This window comes from Elephas maximus, chromosome 9 (assembly GCF_024166365.1).
Source record: "Elephas maximus indicus isolate mEleMax1 chromosome 9, mEleMax1 primary haplotype, whole genome shotgun sequence".
Classification (NCBI taxonomy): domain Eukaryota; kingdom Metazoa; phylum Chordata; class Mammalia; order Proboscidea; family Elephantidae; genus Elephas; species Elephas maximus.
In genome coordinates, this window is record NC_064827.1 from 110,979,742 (window position 1) to 110,993,363 (window position 13,622).

Here is a 13,622-nt window from a genome sequence, read left to right on the forward strand (position 1 = left end):
TCTACAAACCAAAGGTTTCTCACTCTCCTGCTTACCTCCTTTTATCCAAAATCACAAACACATTCCAGTGAGTCTGGGCTGCTGCAGTGAAACCCACCATTCTGACATCAACTAAATGAATAATTTCTTTTATAAGGATCAGCACAAAGCTGGTTTGTATGAGGCAGAAGTTAAAAAAAAGAAGTTAAAGATGTCTCAAATATCCAATTTTTCCAAGCTGCTGTACCACTCCATCTCTAACATCAGCTACTCCCTCTTCTTCCCCTCAGTGCTCTCCCTCCTCCCATCTTTGGGTTCCCTAATTCGCTGCAACTCACAGAACTCACGAACCATATAAAGGAAATGGCTCACACAGTGGTGGAGGCTTGCAAGTCCCAAATTCATGCATCATGCGTAGGCTTCTTCTGACTCACGTGGCTGCAGTGGCTGACAAAGCCAAGCCGCCAGTTCAGACCACAGGCTGCTGGCTCACACAGCTACAGAAGCTGGCGAATCAGGTCACACGATAGGCCACCAGCCCAAGAGGTCATTAAAAAAGACAGGAAAAGAAAGAAAAGACCAAAATGGATGTTCAAAGAGATTCTGAAACTTGCTCTTGAATGTAGACTAGCCAAAGCGAACAGAAGAAATGATAAAGTAAAAGATTTCAATGGGCAGCTATAGAAGACAAAGTAATATAATAAAATATACACAGACCTGGAGATAGAAAACCAAAACGGAGGGACCTGCTTGGCATTTCTCAAGCTGAAAGAACTGAAGAAAAAATTCAAGCCTCCAGTTGCAATACTGAAGGATTCTACAGGGACAATATTGAACGACACAGGAACCATCAAAAGAAGATGGAAGGAATACACAGAGTCAGTGCACCAAAAAGAATTGGTCGATGTCCAACCATTTCAGGAGGTAGCATATGATCAAGAACTGCTGGTAATGAAGGAAGAGATCCAAGCTGCAGTGAAGACAGTGGTAAAAACAAGCCTCCAGGAATTGACAGAATACCAACTGAGATATTTCAACAAACTGAGGCATTGCTGGATGTGCTCACTCATCTACACCAAGAAATCTGGAAGACAGCTGCCTGCCCAACTGACTAGAAGAGATTCATATCTGTACCCATTTCAAAGACAGGTGATCGAACAGAATGTGGAAATTATTGAACAATATTATTAATACCATACAAAAGTAAAATTTTACTAAAGATCATTCAAAAGCAGTTACAGTAGTACATCGACAGGGAGCTGCCAGGAATTCAATCCAGATTCAGAAGAGGACGTGGAATAAGGGACATCCTTGCTGATGTCAGATGGATCATGGCTGAATGCAAAGAATACCAGAAAGATGTTTACCTATGTCTCACTGACCATGCAAAGGCATTCAACTGTGTGGATCATAACAAATTATGATTAACATTGCAAAGAATGGGAATTCCAGAACACTTAATTGTACTCCTGAGGAACCTATACTTAGACCAAGAGGACTAGATGAAGAAGAAGGCGGCATCAGGATTAGAGGAAGACTCATTAACAACCTGCGATACGCAGATGACACAACCTTGTTCGTTGAAAATGAAGAGGACCTGAAGCACTTACTGATGAAGATCAAAGACTACAGCCTTCAGTATGGATTGCACCTCAACATAAAGAAAACAAAAATCCTCACAACTAGACTAATAAGCACCATCATGATAAACAGAGAGAAGGTTGAAATTGTCAGGGATTTCATTTTACTTGGATCCATAATCCACACCCATGGAAGCAGCAGTCAAGAAATTAAACGATGTGTTGTTCTGGGCAAATATGCTGCAAAAGACCTCTTTCAAGTTTTGAAATGCAAAGATGTCATTTTGAGGACTAAGGTGCACCTGGCCCAAGCCATGATATTTTCATTTGCCTCATGTGCATGTGAAAGCTAGACAATGAATAAGGAAGACCAATGCCTTTGAATTATGGTGCTGGCGAAGAATACTGAATACACCAGGGACTGCCAGAAGAATGAACAAATCTGTCTTGGAAGAATCATACCCAGAATGCTAGTTAGAAGCTATGGTGGCGAGACTTAGTCTCACATACTTTGGATATGTTATCAGGAGGGACCGGTCCCTGGAGAAGGACACCATGCTTGGTAAAGTAGAGGGTCAGTGAAAAAGAGGAACACCCTCAGTAAGATGGATTGACACAGTAGCTGCAACAATGGGCTCAAGCATAACAATGACTGTGAGAATGGTGCAGGACCAGGCAGTGCTTCATTCTGTTGTACCTAGGGTTGCTATGAGTCAGAGCCAAGTTAACGGCACCTAACAGGAACAACAAGGGTGGTAATAATTTAAAAATGGAAAATAAGAAGTTCTGGCAAGAATGTAGAGAAACTGGAACCCTCATCAATTGTTACTGGGAACATAAAATGCTATAACCACTTTGGAAAACAGTTTGGTAATTCCTCAAGATGTTAAACATGAGTTACCACAAAACCAAAAAAACCCAAACCCATTGCTAGAGTTACCATATGACCCAGCAGTTCCATTTGCAGGTATATACTCAAGAGAAATGAATTTATGTCTGCATATTCTTCTAAAAGAAGTGAAATGTCCATGCAAAAACCTACACACAAATGTTCATAGCAGCAGTATTTACAAGTGCCAAAAGGTAGAAAGAACTCAACTGTCCACCAATGGATGAATGGATTAACAAAATGTGGTATATCCATACAATGGAGTATTATTCAGCATAAAAAGAAATGAAGGGGTAATACATGCTACAATGTGGATGAACCTTGAAAACATCATGCTAAGTGAAAGAAGCCAGTCACTGAGGACCACATATTGTATGATTGCATTTTTATGAAATGTCCAGATAGGCAAATCCACAGAGACAGAAAGCAGATTAGTGATTACCACAGACAGGAGGAGGCAGTGAATGGGCATGGGGGTTCTTTATGGAGTGATGAAAATTGTCTGGGATTAGACAGTGGCAAAGTTTGCACAATCTTACAAAAATACTAAAATAGAAGGAGATGTACAGGAGCCCTGGTGGCGCAGTGGTTAAAGTGGTAAGACCGTTAAACCAAAAGATCAGCAGTTCGAAACCACCAGTGTCTCCACAGAAGACAGATGTGGCAGTCAGCTTCCATAGAGATTCACAGCCCTGGAAATGCTGTGGAGTCACTACAAGTGGGAATCGACTCAACAGCAATGGGTGGGTACATTTTTAGAGGTTAAATTTGATGGTATAGGAATTACATCTCAATTTTTTAAAAAAGAGGAACACGAACTACTTGTGAAATAAAAACTAAATAGTACATACCTACATTTTCCTTTACTCCTCAAGCCCAGTACCCCACCAAGCAGCCCCTTCACACAGACAGAAGAGCCCTGAACAAAGCCCTGCAGACCGGCTGCTCTCCACACGTACCTTGAGGTGCTGATGCATGCAGTATCGGCACACCTTACGCTTCAGCTCCTGTGTGACATCGCTGGAGAAAGGAATAAAGCCACATTTTGGCTGCAAAGTAAACAAATAAGGAAGGAAAACTATTTAGGGAATGTTGTGGATTGAATTGTGTCTCTCAAAAATACATGTTGTAAATCCTAACCCCTGTATCTGTGGTTGGAGCCCTGGTGGCGCGGTGGTTAAGAGCCTGGCTTCTAACCAAAAGGTTGGCAGTTTGAATCCCCCAGCTGCTTCTTGCAAATCCTATGAGGCAGTTCTACTCTCTTCTGTAGAGTTGCTATGAATCGGAATCGACTTGACAGCAATGGGTCTGCTTATAATCACGTTTGGGAATGGGTTGTCTTTGTTATGTTAATTAGGCCATGTCAATCTAAGGTGTGTCTTAAATCAACCTCTTCTGAGACATAAAAGACATTAAACAATCAAGCAGAGATGGGGGAAGAAAGATGCCAAGCCACATGAAGATTGCTCAGGTGCAAAAGTTCTAAAGAGACAAGACCTTCCCCCAGAGCCGAGAGAGAGAGAGAGAGAGAAAGCCTTCCCCTAGAGCCAGTGCCCTAAGTTCAGACTTCTAGCCTCCTAAACTGTGAGAGGAAAATCCTGGTGGCGTAGTGCTTAAGAGCTGCAGCTGCTAACAAAAAAGTCAGCAGTTTGAATCCACCAGGCGCTCCTTGGAAACCCTATGGGGCAGTTCTACTCTGTCCTATAGGGTTGCTAGGAGTCAGAACCCACTCGATGGCAACAGGTTTGGTTTGGTTTGGTTTTTTTGGTAAACTGTGAGAAAATAAATGTTTTTTGTTAAAGCCACCCACTTGTTATAGCAGCGCTTAGAAACTAATACACAGTGTTTGTAGGATTTTACCCTTTATATAAATGAGTTCACACCGTTCATATTCTTCTGTGACTTTTTTCACTGAACCTTAGGCTTTTGAGATTTATCCATGTTGATAAATAAGGATCAGGTGCCTTTACTGTCCCTGTTGTGTTGTAGAACTTTGTATGGCAACTCTCTCAGCCGTTTCTCCTGCTGATGGACATTTTTCCCTATTACAAATAGTGCTTACACACGTCACATACTAGGAGGAGGAATTTCTAGGTCTCAGGGAAGCCTCAGTTTTTACTACACATTGCCAAATTGCTCTCTAAGGCTTGTACCAACTTACAGTCCTACCCAAAACAAAAGGAGAGTGCTGGTGCCCTAATTCCTCTCCAGCCTTGGGCAGGGTCGGACTTTTTATTTTTGGCCAGTCTGATGGGCATGAGACAGAATCTCTTGATTTGGTTGTGGTTTTATTCTGCATTTGCATTCGGACTTCTAGCCGCCTAATCTGTGAGAAAATAAATTGCTGTTTGTTAAAGCTACCCACTTGTGGTATTTCCATTATAGCAGCACTAGCTAACTAAGACAGGTAGAAATCACATACCTTTCAAAATACATACAATAAACTATGAGATAAAGAAATGCAAAGAGGAGTGTTAAAAGGGTTAGGTACAAACATCCCCCAAAGTTTTACTTTCAGCTCCCAGTGGAAAATGATGCTTCCCTCATGGCATCATACAAACATCTCTGCCTCTAGAGGCTGCATGTCAGAACTGTCAGTCAGGGGGAAAATATGCCTGTACTGCTGGCTTGATGAAGGTACAACACAGAGCAGCTCTGTCTCTCCATGACACAATGCAACTTGAAAGGCTCTAGAGCTCCAGCTCCCAGAAGCAGCCCACTATTGCCTCTGACAAGTGCAGTTCTGCCCAGAGCTCTAAGACGTAGGCCATTGTTCCCTCTGACAAGGGATATCCGAAACTGGAAGGTGCCAATCTGATTGTTGCTACGCTCCCAAAAAGTCATGAAACTGCCTTTTAAAAGCTATGGTCTTACCATTAAACACAACTGAGCACTATGCCAAGGGCTGTCTTGGTGCTAACACTGACATCCACCCTCTGGGAGAGGAAGCAGAACGTCCGTCTGCACAGCAGTATCATGAGTGTGAATGCTCAGGGCCAATGATGACCCATATGTGGGTGCCACAAAAGTGTGAGAGGTGACATGCAATGACCTGGGACATCTGGGTGGGGCCTCCTGAGGAGACTTGCGCAGCCACCCTCGACTTTGGACAGCTGAAAGCTAAGACTTTGCCAAGTCCCCTCCCACTACTGCACCCAAGTAGAATAGATATAAATGCCCTTTGTCACCCCAGATTCAGGACTCCCAGCCATGATGAACTAGAGCTTCTAGGGATTAAACAGATTTTTGCGCCTCTGGAGAAATCCCTCCTGAGCAGGACATAAGCAAAGGACCTGCCACCCAGTCTAACACCCCAACTCACAAACTAAGCTTCTGGAACAAAGCATGCGGCATCACCCACTGGCAAAGGGAGCCCAGCAAGAAGGAGGCACGCAGAGAGGGGAGGGCCAGGAGGGGCAGCCAGTGAGCTGAACCTTGAGGAAAACACAGAGGGCACCACCCAGGCCGATTCCTCCTGGGGCTCAGCAGTCAGTGCTCGCCTGGCCTGGGGATGGTGCGGCTCCTGTTTGAACTCTGGCTGGCAAAGGCACAAAGCACGCAGGATGCAGGTGGCAGGGGCAGGAAGAAGAAGGAGTGGCAGAGTCTCTGAGAGCTGGGGGTTGCATGGGGCTGAGAAGGGACCACTGGGTCCAGCAGGGAGTCTGTAGAACAGGCTTCTGGAGGAAAGCATGCAGTAGGCTAATGAAGCATAGATTGTTGCAAGACAATTCACTCGTAACCAGGGACCTGCCTTCTCCCTTTTTACCCACATCTTTTCCCCCTTGACCAAAGTTCACCTTAATCTCTACACACAGAATCGGTCGGTGCTCCACAAAGTGGTAGGTCTGAAGTCTGGTCAAGTTAGGAAGGCACATAGCATAACCACTGAGAGTGTCCAGGTCCTTGTCACAGCGAGATTCTGGAAAAAAGAGCAGGGACCACCTGAGGGTCAGTGCAGGAGGGACAAGTCAGAAACTTGAAGACTCGTGGTAAAGAATCAACCTGGCACACAGAGGAGCGGGCCTTGCCCCCGGCTCCTGGCAGGAGATGGGAAGGCCTGGTAGTGCCCTGCCTGACAGGAGCAGTTTCATTCACTTGGGTTTTAGGCCAGAGGCTGAGGTGGGTCCCATGGGCAGGCAGCTACATCCACATGATGGGGCTTGAGGAGCATCCCTGCTGGGTAAGAGGGGTCAGTGCTCCACAGGGAGAGGACAACGGGAGCTCCCCCCATGGGGGCCTCTCCTGGACCTCGCCCCAGGCATCTTTTCCTTGGCTGATCTTAATCTGTGTCTTTTCACTGTTGTAGACTGTACCCATGAGTATAATGGCTTTCAGTGAGTTCTAGTGAGTCTTTCCAGCCGATTATTAAACCTGATGGTGGTCTTAGGGATCCCTAAACTTGCAATTGGTTGTCAGAAGTGAGGGCCATCTTGGGGACTGCCCCCAACCTGCAACTCCCTTAACCCAGGAAGCCTGGAGAGGAAGGAGGCTGAATGCCAATCTAACGAGGCATTCAGAAAAAGTCTCTACACTCCTCAAACCAAGGTTCCTTCCAAATATTTGATACCAACAGTCCTTCATCACTGACTGCTAGAAACAGCACTGTAGACAAAAGTCGGCTGTCCTCCTTTCCACACAGCAAGGCTCATTACAATTCATTATTACAGCTGCTCTTGTCACTATTAAGTAGCCTGACTACTAGCCAAAAGGTTGGCAGTTCAAACCCACCAAGAGGCACCTGTGAGGACAGGCCTGGCGATCTGCTTCGAAAGGCTGCAGACTTGAGAGCTCTATGGCGCAGTTCTACCCTGCACACATGGGGTCACCGTGAGTTGGAGTGGACCTGATAGCAACTGACAACAACAGAAGAAAATGGCGGTGTCTGGGAGTGCTTGCTGCAGGATGGCAGAGCCCAGAAGCACACCTACAGCCCGTCTTCATCCAGATGAGGAAACCAGAGCCAAGACATTGTCCTGGTTTGGCTGTGGGCAGCGGCCTCCCCCCACTTCCTGGGCCCTTTCCCACAAGGATCCCCTGCTCTGCACTCCTCCCTCCAATCTGAGGCTCCCAGGATGTCGACGCCCTTTTTACTTGATCAAATCAGGAAGGAATTTTATACTAGCCATTCGCACAACTCAACTGGCCGGTTGCGCTTTCTTGAGAAGGCATTTCTATCCTCAACAAGGCTCGCATGTTAGGTCCTCAGTCTCCGACCTGGTTCCTGACACTCCACGTACCAGCAAGTGCACAGGAAGCGGACACCTGGCAATGGGGAAGGGTACATGTGGCAGTGATGGGAAGGATATATTTGCTGATGGAGAGCGAGGAGATTCACAGGTCTTCCCAGTTTCCTCCAGGAGGATAAGCAGGCACTCCTAGAGCCCAGCTTCTGGGGGCAGGCTCCTGTTGACCTCTAGAACCAGGCCTATGTGCTGTGGCTCAGGTTGATCATGGGAACTTCCTTTGACTCTTCCAGGCCACCCTTTTACCCTGCCTTCCGCTACCTACATCACTCCCAACTCCTTCAGCTCCCTCTTTCTCTCCCAAATGCACTGCTATGACACTGTATTAGGTAATTTTTGGTTACATATTCTATGCTCTGATCTGGTTATCTGATGCCCAGAACTGTATTCATGAGCTTCCTAGCCTTCTAACCCTGATGATGAAGTTTCAAGCATTAAATGCATCTCTGGAAAACATTCTCGTGGCAACAGAACTGATGAAAACTGCATCTACTTAATATGGGTAATAATGTCACTTTCCAAGGAGAATGTTTTAAATTACTATCAAATTCATAAGTTTCAAAACCCTTACCTGGTCTTTCGGACTGTATCTTTAAACAAAGCTGTTTCACAAAATCTAAAGGCAGCTGAACAACTTCCTGTAAGAACAAATATGGAATACTCAGTGTGCGGATCTGGGGAATAAAAGTCACTTTATGATTTTAAAGGTCATATCCAGGTTAAGCAAAGAAGCTAACATTTCCATACACTAAGAGCAACGGGCTCTCCTCAGTGAGGCCTCTGCCCATGTGAAGGCGGCCAGCAGCACCCAGCCTAGTGGGTGTGGTCTCTCCCACACAGACTGCTTCTTCATACAGCCACTCATGTGTCCTCCCCACGACGCTGGGAGGCACCGAGGACACGCCCAGAGAAATCAACTTCTGAGGACACTGGGCTTGGGCTCCCTGGCCTTGTGCTGACCCGTGGGGAGACTGTGCTAACATTCTTTACCCCAGTACCTACTGATACAGCCTGAGTGTTCTAAGCCTCTCCCCTGAGAAGCAGCTGGGCAAAGGGCTGCTAATGACTAATCTCTGGGTGAGACGTCTGGGCACAGCAGCCACCAGCCAAGGACTCCGAGAGCAATATCCAGTGCATGCAGGGCAGATGAAGACGCACTTCTCTCCAATTGGCTGCTGCTTTGCAATTCCCCATAATAAAAGGCTTTTATTTCAGCCATGTTGCTCACCATCTCTGGCTTCCCTATCCCTGTTCTCTGGGGTTTCCAAGGCACCAGAACTCTGATTTCCAAAATGCCCCCAAACGGTGGCACAGCCAGCATCACCATGCCATCCCAATGCTCCATCCTAAGACTTCCTGAGACAGGGTTTTAAGGATTGCCAAGATGTATCACTAATGAAATAATCAAGGTGTAAAAGAGTGTGGGAAAAAGAAGAAAACGGATATAAATCAACCCAGTGAAGGAGAGGGTGGGAAAGTGGAACACCCTTTCCACTGAACACCCTTTTGTACCAGCTGTTGAAGGCTGTACGATGGTACGTATGCCTGTTACTTACCCCCAAAATGAATTAACATCTAAAAGAGACACCAAGCAAGTGTTGGCAGCATGTGCTATCCTGGGCACCAGGTGGCAGCCCTTCCTCCAGGAGCTCACACCTCGTCTACTAAAATGAGTTCCTTTACGTGGCCTTTTGCCGTGGTTCTTTGGAAAAAGGGCTTGGGAGATTTTTGCCCTAGGCCCTAAGGAGTTACCTTTGCCTTAGTTTTCATCCCAAAGTGTATGTTATTTTTGTCCAGGTTGATTGACATTTCCTGGATAAACTGTAAAACAACTTGGTTTTGATACTTTTTGTCTGGTCCTGGGCTTTGGCCTCCCCTGTGACTGGTATGCACATTGAAGGGATTGGTCTATAGACTACGCAAATAAGTGAGTTGTAGTCTACTATGCAAATGAAGTATCTATGGCCTACCGAGAGAGGGCTGGTCAGTTTGTGGTCCTGGTGCGAGTGTCATGCCTTGAAAGTGACAGTTGTGTATTTAAGCAGCCAGCACTACAGAGGTTTTTAGAGACAGAAAGCAGGAAATGAAGCAGAAGGAAGAAAGGAAAAAGAAGAATCAGAGAGAGAGAGAGAGAGGATCAAGGGCTGTAACACTGAAGGTGGAGACAGGCCCACAAGGGGCCCAGCAGCAGAGCTAGTGGCGACAGGCCCAGAAGGAGCCCTGCAGCAGAGTCGGTGGTGACAGACAGCAGGGCCAAGAAGACCCTGTTCTGAGGGAGCTGAGAGAAGTGTGTCCTAAGGGGGCCAAGAGGAGTCTGTCCTGAAGGGGCTGAGAGGAGGCGTGCATGGCAGAGAGAAGAGCCTCCTGCTTGCAAGGCCAAGAGGAGCTGAGAGAGCTGTCTTGCACTGAAAAAGGGGGACTTTGCCTACATGGTTCCTGGTCCTGATTCTGAGTTGTAGCCTGCTGATCCTGCTTCCAAGTTATACTCTGTTACTTCCTTAATAAACCACTTAACTGTAAATATGGTCTGTGAGTTCTGTATAGCCATTTTAATGGATTATCGAACCCAACAGAGAAGTAGAGAGCGCTGTGAGGAGAGCAGCTGGTGTCAGAATTGGTGAAAAGGCTGGAGAGCGTAGGTGTGCCTGACCTCCACCTCATGGGAATCAGCTTTGGGCTGATCCTGGTCATTATCCCTGCTGAAGTTAGACAGGTTCTGATGACACAATTACTCTCACCATTTTACAACTCATGGGCTCCAAACGCCACCCGGAGAGACACCACACCACCAATCACCACGCTCCCTTTCTTCCTGGATTCTAGAACCCCAATTTCATTTGGCCATCCAGCCCTCTGCCTGATGGGCAGTCGTGATGAGTCCAGGGGATTGGTTTTAGAGGCGAACGCACAGTCCAGTTCCGACCAAAGAGATGTAAGGGAGGGTCTGTGGTGAAGGGGTGAGGGGGGTGCTTACAGCACATCCTCACTCTTCAGATACCACCACAAGGATCATCTGTCTCTACTTGGACACCGTGCGTCCAGACGGGAACGGGAGGTGCCAGTTTAGGACAGAGCATCCCTGAGCGGGGAGCAGAAATGCAGGACCTCCATGACTTTCCTGAGCCTCAAGTTGACAAAACTGGCTCCATGGGTGTCTTTAGGTTTAAGCCCATGTGGGCTGAAGTTTTCTGTTCACTGTTGCAGCTAAAAGCACCTTCCTGGTACACAGGACAGGAGCACAGAGCAGATCCCACCTAGGACTCACTGCCCCCCCTCCCACACACAGGCCCCCCCAAGCAGCACAGAGCAGATCCCACCTGGACCTCACCGCCCCCCCCAACACACACAGGCCCCCCCCAGCAGCACAGAGCAGATCCCACCTGGGCCTCACCGCTACCCCCCCCACACAGGCCCCTCCCAGCAGCACAGAGCAGATCCCACCTGGGCCTCACCATCCCCCCCACACACAGGCCCCCCCAGCAGCACAGAGCAGATCCCACCTGGGCCTCACCGCTCCCCCTCCACACAGGCCCCCCCCAGCAGCACAGAGCAGATCCCACCTGGGCCTCACCGCCGCCCCCACACAGGCCCCCCCCAGCAGCACAGAGCAGATCCCACCTGGGCCTCACCATCCCCCCCCCACACACAGGCCCCCCCCCCCCCCCAGCAGCACAGAGCAGATCCTACCTGGGCCTCACCATCCCCCTCACACACACAGGCCCCCCCCAGCAGCACAGAGCAGATCCCACCTGGGCCTCACCATCCCCCCCACACACACAGGCCCCCCCCAGCAGCACAGAGCAGATCCCACCTGGGCCTCACCATCCCCCCCCCCACACAGGCCCCCCCCCAGCAGCACAGAGCAGATCCCACCTGGGCCTCACCGCCCCCACCCCCCACACACACAGGTCCCCCCAGCTGCTGCCTGTGGCTGCCTGCATGCCTGGTCCATCATGGCTGGCCGATGACACCTGCACACCTCTGCCACCACCTGTCCAACCGATCAGTTGGGTTTCTTCCCAGTCTGTTTGTAACAGCTTAACTTGTGTTTTATCCTTTACCTAAATATGTTATAAATGGAAAAATGCTAGTATGTAAAAACTAACTTGAATGTTTTTGACGTGAAAGATTTTAAAAGGAGAGTTATTTAAAAAATTGTTAGATTAGGAAAGGTGAAACAATAGAAAAGAGGTGGAATTGTAAAAAATTGAAAATTCTAACCTTAGATTGTCTCAAAAGAGTTCAAGTTTTCACTGCACTTAAGGAAACCAAAAGCACAAAGCACACAGGTGGTCAATTACAGATGTTGTGCGTATGAGAAAGATAAAGAACTGCAATCAAAGCCTCCCTCAAAGAAATGACCCACCCAGCAGGTACAAGGCTACAAGGTCACAGTGACAGGAGTCTCCCCATGGACTGGTCACCTCAGAGCCCATGTGCTGCCGGGAAACAAAGCTGTGCCTGGCACAGAAGCAATGGGTGACACACAGAAATGTGAGGAGGAGGTGACAGAGCCGATCCAGAGCCAACGGTCACTGAGCACCTACCCTGAACATCGGTGCCTGTCACACGGCCCAGCCCAAGTCCACAGCCCACAAGGTCACAACAGGAGAAGTGTATTTCTTCTAAACAACTTTAGACTATTGATTTTATAAACGAGTTATACTTCTGTTTTAAGTCAAAATAAAGTGTTTACAGTACACAACCTTTCTAACGTTTGACTACCTTTATCTCCTGGCTCTTATTCAGACTCAGAAACCAGCCTGAGTCCCGTCATCTCGCTGACAGAGGACAAGAGCACCGAGCACACAGCAACCATCCACTTAAAAAGGACCACAGTTAAAGACCCAGCTTAAGTCAAATAAAAGGCAAAACTGCAGCCTTTCCCTTACGAAAATGTAGTTCAGTGGGGACATGGTTGGACTCTCTTCTCCAGTGATCGCCATCCCATCCACTAAGGATGGATATCAGGCAAGCCCTGAAAGCACCCTGGAGCGGGCCACGCAGGTAACGGGCAGGTTGGCAGTGCTTGTAAAAGCCCCTCAAGGAAAATAAGCACCCTCCCTCACACCACCGCCATGCCCAGCAGCACCAAGATCATGGAAGTTCCAATGCAGAGGAAAGGCCTACCTCCTGGGTCTAAACACACGGCAATGAGGCCACCAAAGTGGGGCTAAACTTTTAAAATGATATCAGTGGTCACCTTCCTGCAGTACCTATGGAGCAACAACAAGAGAAAAAAGGCACGATGCGCCCTGCCTCCCCGTAACCAAGCCCTGAGCTCACAGGCCCGCGTGTCTCCTGGTGGAGACGCACCTAGGCCAGCCAGTCTTTGCCTAGAATTCTCATCACAGGGGCTAGTTTTGTCTTGTCCCAGGGCAGACAGTCCCAGAAGACAGAGGACAGAAGTGCTCTTGTGAGGCTCTAGCTCAGGTCGGCTTCCTTCTTCCGTTTGGGAAAAAAGGCCTGCAGTGGTCGAGGAAAAGAGCATTGTTTACAGTTGTTTTTGCCTGGGAAGTGGTCTTTTGTGGGTCCAACTGATAGATTCCAATAACATCTGTCAGGAAGTTGACTCTGAGGGACTCTAAGGTGTGAGCAGCACCGTTTACCTGGAAAATGAACTCTGTACCCTGTGTTTCAATCATGCCAGAACCCCAGTCAGAGTCCTCTCAGGAAAAAGCGTCCCTCAAGAAGAAAACAGGCTGTTTCACTTTGGCAGGTGTCTTTAGTCCGGAAAAGACAAGCCAAGACAGTCTGGTATCCCCTGAATTGCTTGTGCAGGCTCCTCTCATACGCCCTCAGGACACAGTTTAAGGTGTCTTCATTTATTTTGATCTTCTCTGCTCTGAGGACAAATAGAACCAGTATGGAGTCAAAGAACCCACTGCTGAGCCCGTGCTGGTGACACTCCTGATACCACCTCCTTTCCCT

General features: G+C 47.9%; 1 protein-coding gene across 4 annotated transcripts in view; it reads right to left on the minus strand.

Annotated features, from left to right (window-relative positions):
- IPPK (inositol-pentakisphosphate 2-kinase) overlaps nt 1-13,622 on the minus strand; it is a 79,270-nt gene that overhangs the window by 48,084 nt on the left and 17,564 nt on the right. For 2 of the 4 annotated variants that reach the window (XM_049896116.1, XM_049896117.1), the window contains exons 4-6: nt 8,263-8,329; nt 6,246-6,367; nt 3,408-3,497 (exon numbers count right to left, since the gene is read on the minus strand). The exons of 1 other annotated variant lie outside the window; for it this stretch is intronic. In XM_049896116.1, the coding sequence (XP_049752073.1) occupies nt 3,408-3,497; nt 6,246-6,367; nt 8,263-8,329 (279 nt within the window). The remainder of the gene's footprint in view (nt 1-3,407; nt 3,498-6,245; nt 6,368-8,262; nt 8,330-13,622) is intronic. One more of the 4 variants, XM_049896119.1, reaches the window with a different exon arrangement.